Source organism: Chiroxiphia lanceolata, chromosome 1 (genome assembly GCF_009829145.1).
Source record: "Chiroxiphia lanceolata isolate bChiLan1 chromosome 1, bChiLan1.pri, whole genome shotgun sequence".
Classification (NCBI taxonomy): domain Eukaryota; kingdom Metazoa; phylum Chordata; class Aves; order Passeriformes; family Pipridae; genus Chiroxiphia; species Chiroxiphia lanceolata.
The window spans coordinates 66,582,103-66,599,835 of NC_045637.1; the positions used below are offsets into that span (position 1 = coordinate 66,582,103).

The 17,733-nt window shown below is 40.0% G+C and overlaps 1 protein-coding gene across 2 annotated transcripts; it reads left to right on the forward strand.

Annotated features, from left to right (window-relative positions):
• Nucleotides 1–543: 543 nt before the first annotated feature.
• FH (fumarate hydratase) lies at nucleotides 544–17,379 on the forward strand. Of its 2 annotated transcripts, none has more exons than XM_032706047.1 (10): nucleotides 544–725; nucleotides 6,252–6,386; nucleotides 7,136–7,246; nucleotides 9,473–9,649; nucleotides 10,448–10,630; nucleotides 11,592–11,757; nucleotides 13,594–13,797; nucleotides 14,407–14,534; nucleotides 16,456–16,609; nucleotides 17,172–17,379. In XM_032706047.1, exons 1-10 carry the CDS (start codon nucleotides 603–605, stop codon nucleotides 17,312–17,314), a joined length of 1,524 nt encoding a protein of 507 aa, XP_032561938.1. In that variant the 5' UTR covers nucleotides 544–602; the 3' UTR covers nucleotides 17,315–17,379. The 2 variants fall into 2 exon arrangements, with proteins under 2 accessions (XP_032561938.1, XP_032561948.1); XM_032706057.1 differs by lacking the exon at nucleotides 544–725 and adding an exon at nucleotides 906–1,137.
• Nucleotides 17,380–17,733: the final 354 nt, after the last annotated feature.

Consider the following 17,733-nt stretch of genomic DNA (forward strand, 5'->3'; position numbering starts at 1 on the left):
AGTGTAACTATGCAGACTGCAATTGAATGAAGCATTCTCCGATGTTTGAAAAAAAAAATGTTTACTGCTGAATGTTGGCTGCTGTTGGGAAAAAAAAAGAATGTTCGGAAAACATGAAGTGTTGAAATGGTGCTGGGTGGAAAAGTTCAATACGCCTTATTGCACTCTTGTAGTGTTTCTGTACTTCGCACCAGGGGGAGACGTAGCATGTCGAAGAACTACCCTTGCAAGGGCAGGAAAGGGGAAGCCTTTTTTTTTTTAATAGAAGGAGCCTTGGCTGTCGCTGGGGGGGCGCGGGGGAGCTCTATGCATAACGCTCTATGCATCTTTGACAAGGTTACAGTAAGGCAGGACAAGCTTATACGTTTTTTTCCAGCGTGGGAAAAATCGCTGTTGGGCGCCTCCCCCGCTGCCCTTCGCCAGGGCCGCGCTGGCCCCCCGCCCCCGCTCGGGCATCCCGGTCCTGTCCCGGCCCGTCCCCCCGCGGCCGCGATTGGCGCGGCGGAGCCTCGGCGGGGATGAGCGCCCCGGCCCCGTGACGCTCGTCCGGGGCGGTGCAGCCTCGCCTCCCGCCCCCGCGGTGCTCCCGGCCCCCCGCCACCATGCACCGATCACTCCGCGCCTGCCGCCGCCTCGGCCGCTCCGCCGGCCTCCTGCTCTCCCGGCCGCCGCCCTCGCTGGATCCCGCCGGCCCCCGCTGGATCCCTCCGCCCCGCGCCGCCATGGTGAGCCCGGGTGGGGAGCGGGCAGCGGTGACCTCTAAGTGCCACCGGCGGCCGCCGCCGCCCTCGCTCCGCCCCCGCCCCGGGGGAACGGGCAGCTGGCGCTGCCAGAGGGAGCGGCGGCTGCGGGCAGGGCCGGGCGCGGGGGGCTTTAATCCGGGGTGTTGCTCCGTCGGGAGCGCGCCGGCAGCGGGAGGACGTGGCCGCCGTTCTCTGCCGGGCTTGCGCGGCCGTTTCCCGCATCCTTCCTGCGGCAGCGCCGGGCCTGGCTCGGCCCCGCTGACGGCCCCGGGTCTGCGGCCCCGAGCGGCAGCTGCTCCCGGGGCGGGCCGGGATGTGCAGCTCTCCGGGGGATGAGGTTGACGCCGTGAGCACGGCTCTGAGCCGCCTTGCTGTGGCCGGCGAGGGGAGTCAGGTAGGGAAGGTGCTGGTGCAGGACCTGGTCTCACAGAGCTCTACCATGCGGCAGCTGCTCCCACAGGAATTTGAGAGCCTTTCTTAGAGCTGTTGAGGTACAAATAAGGAAAAGCTGCATCCTCACAGGAGTGGGGATATCTAGAATATCTTTGGAGCTGTCTTTTAGCTGAGAAAGCAGCCCGTGGCCTCTAGCAGGCATCCGCAGTAATTGTTCAAATACAGACTGTTAGGCTCACACATGAGTGGGATTTGATTACTGCACACAGTTCAACGTAGAAACAAAACTGCTATTCGAATAAAGAACTTCAAATCTCGGTAATAACACCTAGGATGTTGCATGGAAGCCTTAGCCTCAGGTGCATCTCTGTGAGCTCACTCCTTAAAATGAGGTAATTTAGACTGTCAGAAGAATTTCGGCAGAAGGTGGGGTGTTCAGGATTTTATCAATTCCTTAGTTTACCAAGTTAGTTAGTAAATTTAACGAGAACATTGTTTTCCAATCTGTGATATTGATTAAGGTGTAGAAAATAGCATTTAAAAGAACAAGTTTTCCAACAAGTGAATAAACTTCATGGTGGTTGAAACTTACCTGCATAATAAAATTGGTGTCAAAGCAGACTGTAGCTCAAACCATTGGCCTATGAGATGGTTCCCTTTTTTATCTTCCCATTTGGCATCATCTGAGAAAAACATTCTAGATCATGACCTTCATTTACTTGCTCAAGGCTCAGTATTTGTGAAAGGCTGCAATCTTACAAGAAAGATAAGACCTGCTCTTTGCGGGACAGAAATATGACCTGTCCTGTGTGCACTGTTAGTTGCTTGGGTTTAAATAACAGCAGTAGTCATAACAAAATATCCCTCAGTGAATTTGTAACTCAAGCAGCTGTTGAATTCTTATAGGAAAAGTTCTCTGTGTTCTTATTTAAAAGAGGTCCACCAAAAGATGTACCAACCACTATTGAAATAAAAAAAAACAACCAACGAACCCAAACCATCACTTTTTGACGTTTGTAGATATTTTTTCAATAGCAACAGTTGTTTTAAAACACATTGTGGAGCTACAGCCAAATGTTCATGCTGTACTATGGTATGACTTAACTTAGAGCTATGCAGGATGTTTTAAATGGATTTGTGGTTGCAATGGTTCTTCTGTAGCTGAATGTTGTAAAGTATTGGGGTTTGGTTTCTAAAGGATAAATTTCAGAATTTTTGACTTGATGTTATAGAGGACAAATGATGTTTAAAAGTGGAAACGTCCTTCATCTGCTAAAGCAGAGCAGTTGAGCACAAATTGCATTTTCTGATGGCCTCAGAAAATGCTTTTGACTGGCTAAAAACGATGATTCTTTGAATTGAAATACTTAATCTAAAAGTTGGTGCATCTGTAAGTCAGAATGTAATTTTCCACGGGAAGCAATATTGCAGCAGTTGTGCCATTTGAGTATCTCCAGCGTGTTACGATGCAATCAGTTCTAGCTAATTAGTTCCCTCCAACAAGGCAAAAGTGCAGTTCTGTTTGTCTGGCTCTGTTAGCTTTGGACTGTGGGTTCTAGGGATTTTGGAGGGCAGAGCATGCCTTGTCAGGCCTTTTTAAGGAATTTTAAAAAAAATGAATTTGTAAAGGTGAGGAATAGTAGTTCTGAGAAGAGGCTTGTAGCTGTGTTAGAAACTGGGTGAGAGCACAGGAGTTTGCCTTGGCTCCTAGTGGAGTTGATTAGGTTTCCTTTTGGCTTCTATGGTCCAGGGGGTGGGGGAGTAGAGGGTTGACAAGAGTTTGCTGATGATGCACCATTTTATAGCAGATCCTGTAGATCAGGGAATGGCTGTAGAAACTGCTTTACATACAGGAACTGGGACCTTCCACTTATAAAGCCACTCAAGAGGGTGATTTCTGGCTGAGTGAGGGAAGCGTGTTTGTTACATTCAAATTCAGACAAGGCTTCTTCAGGGTGCTACATCAGTCTGAAGGTAATGCTGCAGTTTAGTTACTTCAGTATGTATGAAAAATAGCACTTTGCTTTTTTAGCTAATGTCACTTCTTATTCCGTGAATCAGCAAATTACATTCATCTTAAAGCACCTTAACCTGTTAACTTCATCGGAGTTTGTAAATGTGTAATGTGGAATTTACTAGGGAAGTAATTTTTTTTAATAATGATTTTGTTGTTAGAAAGTACTTGTACAAGTATGCACTGATCCTATTTATCTTTGTTTCACCATTGTTGACATTGGGATTATGTAAATTTGAGGAATCAGTTGTGCAACTGCTAGCTTTTTTGTCTAAAAGGTCACAAGTAGTGTATCTTTTCTATATCGTTTGAGCGTGGATACTTTTGGTGATTGAACCACTGATTGTATCGAGAGCTGGGCTTGGAACTGAATTGGTTCTGCTTATCCAGCTCTGTGAAGGCTTGACGTTGTCTGCTTATACAAGGTGCCCAAATATCAAAAGCAGGGATTTCCCAACTGTTGGAATATTAATATGTGCACATGTACAGTAAGACCCACAAGCATCCCAATTAAACATTTTTGGCAGTAAGATATTGAAGATCCGTTTACTATGTTCTGTTTCTTGTTAGCATGTCAATGAATGCTAAGTGTCTCAAACAGGATGAAGAAGATTAAAGAACATAGGAATGATGTACTACGTCACACTAATCTTTCTATTCTTGTGAAGTCGGTGTGTGGGAGAGCATCAGCCAAAACACAAGATACAGGAGTGGATGGCAGTGTGAGAGCTAACCCTTGCTGGGGGCTGGGCTGCAGTTTCTTCTGGACCATGTGCACCACCTACTCTGCGATTACTCAAAGTGAGCAGAGCTAGTGTCTCTGGTATGAGACTGATGGAATACCTGATGGCAGAGTGTCTCCATCTGGCTGGGAATGATGCTTAGGTCAGCATCTCCCCTCCTGCAACCATGCCATCCGTGGTGATGCAAACCTGGGCAAGCTGCTGCAGAAGGTCAGGGCTGCTGGAGAGAGCATTCTGGCCAATACACAGCTGTGCTCCTGTCCAAGAAGGCTGAGACCCACCTAACAAGGAGTGAGTAAAACGAACCAAGAAAAGAGAGGAACGCTCTGACTTCAGAAGTGGGCTCCTGGGGAAGAGTAAGAACTGTGCAAAAATGTATGATGCTTTCCCCGTATGCTGACCCAAACTCTTCATGTACATGGCACTGGTGAGGCTGCACCTCGAGTACTGTGTCCAGTTCTGGGCCCATCACTACAAGAAAGGTATTGAGGTGCTGGAGTGAGTCCAGAGAAGGATGACGGAGCTGGAGAAGGGTCTGGAGCACAAGTCTTATGAGGAGCAGCTGAGAGACCTGGGGTTGTTTAGCCTGGAGAAGAGGAGGCTCAGAGGAGACCTTATTGCTCTCTGCAATTGCCTGAAAAGGACATTGTAGCAAGGTGGGAGTTGGCGACTTCTCCCAGGCAGCCAGCAACAGGATGAGAGGACATGGTCTCAAGCTATACTAGGGGAGGTTCAGGTTGGACATCAAGAAGAATTTCTTCACTGAAAGGGTTGTCAAACATTGGAATGGGCTGCTCAGGAAGTGGCTAAATCACCATCCCTGGTTTGTGTAATAACCCAGTTTAGATTTTTCTTCTTACTGCTTATCTCATCTTCCCTGAACTCATGTGGACTTCCTTCATCTGCAGCATCAGCGGGCAAGGAGTTTCATCAACCTGTGACTTGTGTGAAGAGCTGCTCCCTTTCCCTTGCTTTGAACTTGACTCCTGCTAGCCTAATGTTTTGGCTCCTGTTTCTTGTATTGGAAGAATCAGTGAACAGCTTATACTGGTGCTTTTATTGATCTCAGTTTTCCTTCAATGCCCAAGGTACCTCTTTTCTGAACAAAAAAGCCACTTGTCTTAAGAAAGGTGTTCCCTACCTTTTATCAACTTCATTGCCTTTCTTTGAACTGTTTCCTTGGACTGTGGATGAACCATGGTGGCAAGGCAACGTTTCTTTTTGTATCTTTTGCTTTTCCCAATAGTTCCTCGGGTTTGGTTTTCTCCTTTGACTGCACTGCAACACTGACTTGACTGTATTGATAGAGCTTTCCCAAGGGCTCACCTCTAAGGGTTGTGGTTAGGTCAGGACCTGGCATTGTGTATGTATATATGCTACCTGTGGGACTGGGATTGTTTTACTCTATCCACAATAAAGAATTGAAAATTACTTCTTCCCTTTCCTGAAGACTCTGGAAGAAGGTAACCTCCACTGAGGAAGGATGAATACCTTTCCCACAGAAAACTGGGACTTGGCTGACCAAGGTGTGAGGAGAGGAAGACTAAAGTGGTCTTGCTTCCTGTTCCAGTTCCATAATCTTTGTAGAGCTGCATGTGAATGTTATCACATCAGCCCAAATGAATGTTATTGTTCTACAAAAAGTAAAAGAATTACTTTTTTTGGTGTATGTCAGCTAAAATTATTTTGCCTGTGGCTGTGTTAGATAATTAGATGTGCGAGGTGTATACATGATACAGAAATACTACCATATTTAAATAGTGCACAAAATATACCTAGATGCAGTTCCTTGGTGTTGCACAGCTAGGGCAACTGTGTTTCTGGTTTATTAGGCCAAAGGGGATAATTAATGGTCAGTAACTTGGTCCTGGATTAGTCAGTTGCTCCCTTCCAGTATTAAGTGTCATGTAGGGTGTGGGTTTCAAATAGGAATTATGTTACATGTATGTTGATTGGGCAGATGCTACCTGAATTCTTACTGTGCTAGTTCTTCGGTTTGGTTTTAACAAAACACCAGTTCTGTAAATTGTAAGCTAAGGTACTAATTCTTGGAAAAGAAGAAACAGTCTCTCATCAGGATGACAGTGGGCAGCCGAGGTCTTAAGTCTTGCAGTGCTGCCCGTCACCAGTGGGACAGCTGGGCTTCACAGTGGTAGTAGTTGTGACTTCTAGTGAGACAGGTGCTCAAACTAGAAAAATATCTTAATTTCAAAGGTATAAAACTACCTATGACTAGCCACATGTCTTTGCTTTGTGTTTTTTCCCCCTTCTTGACTTTTTTTTTCTTGACTGCTTGCTTTGAAAATGGATGTGCCATTTACCAGTGTTTGAATTTTTTTTTGTTTTGTTTTTCTACAGTCCACTCAAGAGGCATTTAGGATAGAATATGATACTTTTGGTGAACTGAAGGTCCCAAGTGACAAATACTATGGTGCCCAAACTGTAAGATCTACAATGAACTTCAAAATTGGAGGTGTTTCGGAAAGGATGCCAGTAAGTAATTTGAATCTGTGTAAATTTCTTTCTTAAGTGCTTTTTGGATGTGAAAATGAATACCTTTTTCTTAGACTTCTGCTGGAAGTGTAAGCAACTTTGAATTTTAATTAAAGGTAGAAATTCCATAGCAATATATCATTCTGTGGTAGAAATCCTTTTTTTGTTGCACTGAAATAAATTGAATATTGCTTTTGAATAATTTTTATTGTGTTGCTTAATTTTTAATAACCAGGATGAGTGGAAATGTATCTTTCGTTTTCCCAGAGATGAAAAAGTGAATGGAATAATTTGTTTGCTGTGGCTTTTATATAGTTTTTTATTGAGGTTGTTAAGCAGAGCATGAATTGATATAAAGTTGTTTTTTCACATGTAGCTGTGCATAGAGCATTAGTGTGCACTTGCTTTGTCATATACTGACTTTCCATGTACCGAAACATGTCAGTTTCCCCTCAAAAGGCTATTTTAGAAATGGAACCAGTTCAATTTTATGCATGTAATTTTTGATGCACAGAGCATACATGAACTTGCAAAGAAACTGTGTACTGCTCTCTGGACTGCTTGGATGAATGTTACTGTTAATGGGAGCATAGGCTGTAGGACCTGGTTGCTCTCTGGTTTGTTCAATGAACTACTGCTGGATTTATGATCAGAAGGAGTTTGGTTTAGAACTAGACATGCACTATAAATTCCTAACATGTCCTTTGGGGGAAGAAAATTGTGTATTTAAACTTACCCTTGTGTCTCAGGTTCAAGTCATAAGGGCTTTTGGCATCTTGAAGAGAGCAGCTGCTGAAGTAAATCAAGATTACGGTCTCGACCCAAAGATTGCTAAAGCTATTGTACAGGCAGCAAATGAGGTAGGAACAAACTGTTAAAATACTAGAACTGCCATTGTATTTTTGTTAAGCTTTTCACAGGAGCCTGAGGGATTGCATTTCTCCGATTGCTAGAGAAAAGCATTTCTTATTAGTGAATTTTGTTTTTCAGGAATCATTTACTTTATATAATAATTTTAATATTTTACTTCTTGCATTTAAAGAAATGATGGAATATTCAAATGCATTTTGATACTTAAAGCAATGTGATTTTTTTCCCCTCTGTTAAGAATAATTATTACTTATATAGTGTTGACTCTTACCAGATGAACAGTATAAGAGAACCTAGGAGGGGAATAGAGTCTCAGTTCATTTAACTAAATGAAGTCTGATATGCCAAGCAAAGCTTTTTAGTTTTGGAAGTCTCTAATCTGTAAAGCTATTGGATCTTGGTAATCTGAAGACCGTCTGCAGTTTGAGTAGTTTCTGTGTTACTGGTCTATTTCCTCTCCAGACTTAGGCTTAGTAGTAAATCTGCGCTTTGTAAGTATCAGTTTTATTGCTAAAGAGGACATGATGAGACAAATGGGCATCTTCCTCTTTCTTAGGAAAAATGCCACCCAAGTGCAGAGTTGTAAATGACCATTATTTGAGGTGCAGTAGTACCAGGTGTGTTGATTTGTATAAATCAACAGATCTGTTTATCTAGAAGCATTTGTTAACAGAGTTTTCTTGTTCTAACTTGCTTAAAAATATTTCAGTATTTGCAGAAGCCTCATCCTCTTTCTACCAGCTGTAGCAGCCTAAGTCCCAAGAGCCAATAGCTGTGGGGAATTCCAGAATATATTCAGGCTCTTTCTGTTGTTTCTAGGGTTCCCCTAGTTAAAGGTGGATTAGAAGTTTTGGTGGCTAAAGGCTACTTAGTTTAGATTCATAAGTTCTGAAAGTTGTTTGGGGCTTTTTTTTGTTGTGTTTTAAAAACATCCTTGCAATGATATCCTTTCTCTTACCTACAAAATAATTTTCTAATACAACTTAAAGACATACATCAAGGAATCAAGTTACTCCTGGAGCTGGGAACTTTGCCCCTGTATAAGATGGGGAATACGTAAGATCCTTTCCTGAAAAACATGTTTCCTGGAGGACTGATGTATCCTGATAATCCAGAGATGGTTATCTAGGCTCAGAGTTGTGACAACAGATCCTTTGTTTTTCTGAGGCTCATATGTACGGGTGTGATACTTCTGAGCACAGATTTTGATGCTATCACAAACACGTGTTTAGGAAACTCTCTAAATGTGCATAAGATTCAATAGACTCCAAAAAATGTTGATCAAAGAGGAGTGTGCCTTACAGGAAGAAGGTGTTTGATACTATCAGCCATCCGCTGGCTTTGTCAATGCAAAGTGTTATGTCTACAGGTGTAAGAGGTCTGGAACTTCCTGTATGAAATTTCTTTTTTGTGAAATATCACAGTCCAGCTACACAGATTTCATGTACTGCATGTGGATGGCTGATGATCTTTGGCAAAAACACCTTTTCTGGAGGACTGTTTCCCAAAGGAACTGACTTCTCAGTGCCTCTGATTCAAGCTGATAGTTGTGATCAGTGTACCTGATGAAACTGTGCAGCTGTTGATCTTGATCTCCTAGAAGAAAGCAGTGCACCCATGGTGAGAAGTTTGGGAACAGATAAGCCTTGTCGAAATGGTCAAAACCGAAGGAGACACACCACACTGAATCTGTACCGTGAAGCACCTTATGTGCTCTGATTGAGAAACTTCTTAAGAGATTTCTCTTGCCTTAAAAATTTTCCTAACCTGAGCAAATAACTGTGGGAGAACCAGCATGTACTACCTCTAATCCTATCCAGAAGGATTAGAATTCAAATGGCTTTAAAATTTGGTAAAGTGGGTGATGTGTTTGACTTGTAAAATCAGCTGCATTGTTTGGGAAAGAGAAGATATAATTTAAAATACCTTTTAAAAATCTTTTCTTTCTATAACTGTAGAATATGAAATCAAATGCTGTGTAACTCTGTGTTTCACAATTCAGCATCTTCAAAAAGATAGCACATGTTTTTTTCCCTTTTAATATCTGGTATTACATCAAAAACTTGTTAATTATTCTTGTGTGAATTCACAATTGTTATATGTAGATTTAAAAATACAATAGAGAGCATAATTTTAATTATAGCTATAAAATATTAAGGTTTATGCTTTTACTTTATTTTCTCATAGAATAACTTTTCTCTCTTTTTCCATTATAGGTAGCTGAAGGAAAATTAAATGATCACTTCCCATTGGTAGTGTGGCAAACTGGGTCTGGAACTCAAACCAATATGAATGTCAACGAAGTCATCAGCAACAGAGCCATTGAGATAATGGGGGGCACCCTGGGGAGCAAAAAGCCAGTACATCCAAATGACCATGTTAACAAAAGCCAGGTTGTTATACTTGTATTATACTTCTTTGAACTTCAGAAGTTTCGGGTTTTTGAATTTTGAGTTCTCTTATATCCACTGTTTAAACTAAAAAAAAAAAAGTAGTTTTGGGGACAGCTTTGGCAACAATTTTCCATTTTTTTCAGTTTAAATGAACTTTAAGATGTTTGTCAGTGACAGTATGAGCTGTTGAGATTAAAAACTTTGAACTCATTCATGACAGATAAATTCACACATAATGAATGGGCAGAGGTGGCCTTATGACAATGACTATTCCTGCAGTCTTAAAAGAACTTAAATATAGATCCAGTTTCTAAATGTTGGATCATGGTAGACGTTTTTATTATACTTCCTTCTTAAACTTCAGCTGATCTGAACGAAATACTAAGCCACTGACTTAGTTGTTTCCCTTCCTGATCTTTTTTGCTTACTCAGTATCCAGTGAACTATGAATTTAACAATATCAAAGCAACACATAGGTGTTTTAAAGTCACATACAATTACTTTAAAATCATCCATCCGTTTTACCTGTCTCTCATAACTACTGTAGTAATTATTTTTCTTTTTTTTGTCCCAGTGTTGTTGTGAACAATCTATATTCAGTTTAACTTTCTTAAGGTATAGTTATAAAAAGTTGATTTATCAATAAGACTCTAGCCTTGTGTAACAGTCCTAAGTTGCTTACTCTTAGTTTAGTTTCTAATTGTTTCTAAAATAAAGAGAAGAAAGCCATACATGCACATCTTACAGCAACAGTGGTGAGAAAAGCTTGTAAATAAATTTCTTGAACTTTCTTCACAGAGTTCAAATGACACTTTCCCAACAGCAATGCATATTGCTGCTGCCCAGGAGGTTAATGAGGTGTTGTTACCTGGACTGAAGAAGCTACAGAATGCGCTTGAAGGGAAGTCCAAAGAGTTTTCCCAAATCATAAAAATAGGGCGCACTCATACGCAAGATGCTGTTCCACTTACACTTGGACAGGTAAAAAAAAAAAAATAAAATTAGGCGTTTCTTTGGACAATTCTTGTAAACGTACTGGAGGATATTGAGGCCAACTTGAGAATGCCTGAATTAAGTTGATAGTTTAAGAGAAATTACAGGCTGAGTCTCAGTGTGAGTATTTTCAGTCTATGCTGGAGTTTGCTAAATATGCTGTACTCTAATAACTGGGTCATAAATTTTCTTAACTTTTTGCTATATACGTGTTTTACTTTTAACAGTATTAAGCTATAAATGATTGTTAAATGATGTTTTGTTACCAAATATCATAACGCGATTTTTCAGTTACGCTGGCGTTGCAAGGAAGAGGTAATTGCAGTCTGTAATCTATAAACTTATTTAAATGAGGTTTTGCCAACAAACAAAACTACTAGGTATTTTGAATGAAAAGCTTAGATATATAATCCTCTGTATATGTGTGTATGTGTGTATAAATATAAAAGATGGCAAATCTTATCATATTGTCAAGAATGGCTTATATTACAATAATTTGGTAATGAACTAAAGTGAATTGATATCCAGGTAAAGTTTGTGGTTTTTTTCTAAGAATGCACAGGTGGGTTTTACTAAACTAAAGTCAAGTGAACAAAGCCCAAGATCCATTTCTTTATTTGTACTTGGAGAACATTAGTTCAGTCTTGGAGCTGTTTTAATGTGGATTCAGATCCTACTAAGTACACGCCTGAGATAAAAGGCGTTATGTATAATTTTATTTTATGTATTCAGATTGGTTTTATGTATCATTGTTTGTTGTGTGGGAACAGTCTTCTAATATTTCCATACTTTTACTGACAACATGCTAAGGTGTAGCATTTGGGTAAATTTCAGTGCTTGCATGTTTTTTAAAAAATAAGTCAAATCATGTTAAAAATCTAAATGATTCTAGGTGTTTATTCTTGGTTATTGTCTTTGTTCCTTTATCTTGTCCTCCTTTCTTTCAAAGGAATTTAGTGGTTATGTGCAACAAATTAAATACGGTGTGGCTAGGATTGAATCAACCATGCCAAGAGTATATCAGCTGGCAGCTGGCGGGACTGCAGTTGGCACAGGATTAAACACAAGAATTGGCTTTGCTGAGAAAGTTGCTGCTAAAGTGGCTGAACTGACAGGTGAGGAATAATATTTGGAGTTACCAGTAAAGCGGTATGTGTAACACACAGTCAAATTCAAACTAAATCTTTCTGTTTCCATACCTCTAATAAGCTCAAATTGTATTTTTATTTTAACATGACACTTTCTGTTAATGCTATGTGTTATATGCCTTCTCCTTCAGATTTTTCTTGCAGTGTATTTTTGTAATTATACTCAGTGGATTGAAAGTGACTGAAATTATGGTGTTTTTCTGAGCAAGGTTCATTGAATATGGATACAGTTTCAGACTTCTATTATTAGCCCAACTATAATGCTTCTGTCTTGATCTTTGCTCCTCTGGCTCTCTTAATTTATAGTGACTAAGCACAAAAGAAGGGAAAAAAAGCTCCCAAAGCCACTCTGGTTTTTTCATGTGAAAGAGTAAAGGTTAGCTGTCTAATTCTTTCAATGCTGTCTTGATAGATCTTAAAACTTAATTTACAATGATTTTGAGTTTTTTGATCTGTAAACCAGATCTTGTGTCACAATATAAGTTTTTAAAATGCCCCCAAAATAGACATACACATCCGTCATTTACATTTGCTGTAAAATCTAAAATTGCTTATCAACAGTATTTTGTTTTTAATGGACCTATTATTCACTGTCTTGCAGAGGGTCAATACTTTCTTGTACCCTGAGAGGGAAGAAGTAACTTCTTGTAAACAACAGCTGCTAGGAGCAGTACAGGGCATGTTTTGGTGGTGTTATGAAGCTCTCCATCTTGGCACTCTTTAGGTGTCCTAATGGCAGGTTGTACGAGTTTAAAACGAGTAGGGCAGACTCTTGAAGTTCCATATGTTCTTATAGAGGATGTTTATTGGCCAGGACAAGAGGAAAAGTTTGATTGGATCTCTGCAACTGAGAAGGCAGCTGTGCAATTCAGAAGCTCATGCAGATTGGGTGGGATTTGGTGTTGTTTGTCAGGAGCTGCCAAACACAAGAAATTAGGGAGATTATGCTGCTCTTCTTTGAATGGGTGATGAAAGCTCAGATCAGTAGTTCTGTGGGGCAGAAGTCCAGCCATGAAAGCTCAGATCAGTAGTTCTGTGGGGCAGAAGTCCAGCCCACAGTCAGTCCCTAATGATATCTGTTCCCACTAATAGCATTCTGCTCGACTTTCCTTCCAGGGCAAAATCCTGAAGAAAAGTTTTTCATTACGGAACCTAGGCTTAAGTCTTCAGGCATTTAATTAACATAAACAGAGCTGTTACTTCCATTGCTGCTGTGCTTTTGCTGTTGGCAGGCATCCTCCTAAGTCTGAATCAGCTTTCACATGTTCTGAGTGGTGTATTGTTTGCTTCCAGTGCTGGTACTCAGGTGCATCTTTTTCCTTTAAGTAGCTAATTCCATTGTGATTACTTCTTATTTACCTTAATGCCTGCATTTACCTTAATGCTGCAAAACCATCTATTTTTATAACTGAGGGAACCCATCAAAGCAACTAACAATCTGAATTATCTAACTTGATTTACTGGAAGAAATAGATAAGTTTGGGCTAAATTCTGAAAGATTTTTGACATTCACGAAATACTGTGGTGCAAAAGCAATATAACACAGAATGAAAGCTTGACATTTGTGCCTTTGTTGTTGGTAGATGCTAAAATTTCATATTCTTCTGTATTTTAATGACTTTTGTTGTGTCTTTTGTATTGACTTTGTTTAAGAACTAAGTGAAGTAAGCTGTAGAGAAGAGAGGTGATGTTATAATGTTATTAATTTTTATTTTTTATTAAGCTAATCATGTGTTTGATTAGCTGGTTTATGTCTGCAAGGAAGTGCCTCACTGGTTTAATACTTCCCCCTCCTCCATGTAGGTTTGCCTTTTGTCACTGCTCCAAATAAGTTTGAAGCACTTGCAGCCCATGATGCTCTAGTTGAACTCAGTGGAGCCATGAACACAGTGGCATGTAGTCTGATGAAAATAGCTAATGATATTCGTTTCCTGGGTTCTGGACCACGCTCTGGACTTGGAGAACTCATCTTGCCTGAAAATGAACCAGGAAGCAGCATCATGCCAGGTACAGAGAAAGCAGAGAGAATTACTACCTGTTTCTTTTGTTTGGGACCACTGTCTCTTAACAAATGTTTACCAAACAGCATCCCGATGATCCTGATGGGTCACTTCCTACTCAGTATATCCTATGATTCTGTGATCACAAATGTCAGTAAGTCCATGATTCAATCCTTCTGTCAATTCTTATCTATTATACCAGAATTTGCATTTATAAAAATACCTGCTTGCACAGCTGGATGTTGGTAAGTAAGGTTATATACTCCTGACTATTAAGAACCATGGTAATGAACAGCTGCTTAGCTCATGCACAGTTGATCAAGCTCTTGAAGTGTTGGTAGATTGCTAAAGCAGCCAGAGCTGTTCTAAAAATCCTAGCTGAAATACTGGAATAGTATTTACAGGCAATCTAATATAATTTATGGAAATACTTTTTCTTCTGTGGTGCACAGAAGAAGTGAGTAAGACTTGTTACCTCTTAAAAATCATTTTCTATTCAATGTGATTCGGTAGATGTGGAAACCATTGGTTTCTGACTGGTGATGGTTGGTTGGTTGGTTGGTTGGCTTTTCTCCTTCCTTCTTTGGTAACCTTTTTCTCTCCCTTTCATAACCAGGAAAAGTGAACCCTACCCAGTGTGAAGCTGTAACCATGGTGGCAGCCCAAGTTATGGGAAACCATGTTGCTGTTACTGTAGGAGGAAGCAATGGACACTTTGAACTGAACGTCTTTAAGCCCATGATGGTAAGTTCATGAAATTTTAAACGTCTAGGACTTTTTCAGTGATTGTTTGTATAGTCAGATAATTCGTGGGCAGAAAAACCCTCAGTGAATAATTGGTCAATACAAGCACCAGAGAAACTAATGAATTGTGAGAACAAATTTTATGATTTTGTACGGCAAGCCCTTGTTATTTTGACAGGGAGCTGAGAATCTTTTTTACGTGAAACTATCTCATGCAGATAAGCTTCTACCTTAATGATATATGCCTATCATCAGCCTAAGGAAGTAAGCAGAGACACAAAACGAGGCAAGATTTTTGTACAAAGCCACAGCGAATTTGGTATTTTAGCTAAAAACAAGGATTTTTATTTTTTTTAGCAGCTATCTGTTACTCATTTCTGCTACTGCTGAATACCAAAGGGTTACATGCTTTTTGCAAGTGAGGCATGTAAAATTGTAAATGATTAGCCTTAGACTTCAGTATTTAAAATAATGTCTGCCTTCTACAGTGTGAGCAGGATATACCAAGATACATGCTGCTGCTTTTGTATATTTAATTTTAAAAAGTCAGGCTGGTGGAGTGTTACAAATCACCTTGAACTGAAATTTGTATGGTTTGACAAGAAGTCGTAATTCTTATTTTTTCCTTTGGAGTATCTACTTTGGGTTTGTTTGGGGCTTTTTTCTTGTTTTTTTATGCCTTAAAACTGAGAAGGTAAACTAAACAGAGGAGAAATTGAGGACAAGAATATAAGCAAAAGCACCAAATCAGAAGATTGTGGAGAACTGTATATAAGATGTTGAAAGAATAGCATAGAGGTTAAGGTAGGGGTGATAGTTTTAAAAGAATTAAGGTGACTTTTAGAGAAGATACTAAATAGAAATAAAAAGAAAGTTTTTGAGGTTTTGTTGCCTTGTTAAAAATAAGAGGCACAAAAGAAGCAGCATGTAATTTTTCTGCACAGCCTATACTGACTGATGCTGCATTTTTATTATGCTTGTTAGAAATGATTGAAAGAAAATCTGTATTTTACAATAAAAGCATTTTTTGATCTCTTCATTACTGTCTGCTTAGGGTAATTTTTTCTCTGCCAATCTGAATATATTTATTCTAAGCATACAGCACCTGGTTTTGAAGAGGAAAAAAAAAATTATATTGAACAGCCAGGAGGTGTACCTGTCAGAAGATAAATTTGATAGAAACAGTCAGCTCTCAAAAAAAAAAAAAGAGGTGGCATGTTATGGATCATCAAAGAAGACAACTAATGCCAGACATTATTGTCCTTAATATTTTTAGATATGTTCTTGTAATTGGTACCTGATGGGGAAAATTACAGCAAATCAAATGCCTTCTTGTATTTTTTACTTGGTTATTTGTGAATTGGTATAACAAAATGATTACACATACTGTGCTTGTTTTTATGCAGGAATTCTGCTTCTCACAAATTCATTTAAATAGGAATGCAAAAGGAGGAGGTCGTACTATTTACTGTACTGCTGTTAAGGGGTTGGAAGGGACCTTAAAGATCATCTAGTCCCAACCCCTGCTGCCATGGGCAGGGACATCTCCGACTAGACCAGATCGCTCAAGGCCTTATCCAACCTGGCCTTGAACACTGCCAGGGTTGGGGAATTCACAACCTCCCTGAGCAACCTGTTCCGGTGTCTCACCACCTTCACAGTAAAGAATTTCTTCCTAACATCTAGCATAAATTTCCCCTCTTTCAGTTTATACCCAGTACTCCTTGTCCTATCACTACAGTTCCTGATGAAGAGTCCCTCTCTGGCTTTCCTGTAGACCACCTTCAGATACTGGAAGGAAAACAGCCTATTAAATAATTTGATATTGAAAGGGGGACACTGGTTATGAACAAATGTGCCAGAATGTGCAACTAGTAATATCTGAATGAAGTAATTGGTGTTTCCTTCTTTCTTTTGTTAGATTAAAAATGTTTTAAACTCTGCAAGACTTCTTGGAGATGTGTGTGTTTCTTTCACTGACAACTGTGTAGTAGGAATTCAAGCCAATACGGACAGGATCAACAAACTGATGAATGAATCTTTGATGTTGGTAACAGCACTGAACCCACATATAGGTAGGTTTAAGGCTCAGAAAGTTCTCAAAACATTATACTGAAATATTTTGTGGCAACATTATTTTTCACATGCTATCCGTGTTGTCACGATGTTTAGGAGACCAAGTCATGGCTCAGGTCAAAAGTTAATTTACTTCAACATCACCAACTGCTGTTACTGTTGCAGATGTTGTGTCCTCCTTGCAGTGGCCACACCAGTGCATTAGAAAAATAACTGATTAGAATCAGAAGGGGATCGGGAGAATTTGTGAACCTGTTCTCCTGAACTGACCGCTAATAATGAGAAGTGAAAGATTATGTTATGAGATTATTTTTTTTTAAAGGAGAAGGTCCCATAAATCTTTGATCTAAGTAAATTAAGACCAGGACAACAGAATTTACCTTCACTTTAAATAAGGAGTTAGTGTAAACATTTGGTGTGCATTTACTGCAAATTGAGTTAAATAGTAATAGCAATGCCTGGCAAATAATTCTCCAAAGACCAAGTGTCCCACTTTTCTCTCACCTCTAATGAATCATTGAAATTGTGAATGGCTAACTTGTTGCTTTTGTTTTGTTACAGGATATGATAAAGCAGCTAAGATTGCCAAAACTGCTCACAAAGAGGGGACAACGTTAAAAGAAGCTGCTATAAAGCTGGGGTTCCTTACGTCAGACCAGTTTGATCAGTGGGTGAAGCCTAAAGATATGTTAGGTCCTCAGTAACTCCTGTACAAAATAAAAAAAGTGTTCTTAATATAAAAAAATAAAACAAATATGATATCACAGAATCACAGAATTAATTAGGTTGGAAAAGACCTCTGAGATTATCAAGTCCAACCTATGACCCACCACCACCCCGGCAACTAGACCATGGCACCAAGTCCCACATCCAGTTGTTTCTTAAACCCCTCCAAGGACAGTGACTCGACCATCTCGCTGGGCTGTCCATTCCCATGTCTAATCACGCTTTCAGTGAAGAAATTCTTCCTGATGTCCACCCTAAACCTCCCCTAGTGTAGCTTAAGACTATGTCCTGATGTCCAGTCACTAGTTGCCTGGGAGAAGAGGCTGACTCCTTTAAGGGGGTTGAAGAGAGTGACAATGTCTCCTCTGAGCTTCCTTTTCTCCAGTTTAAAAACCCC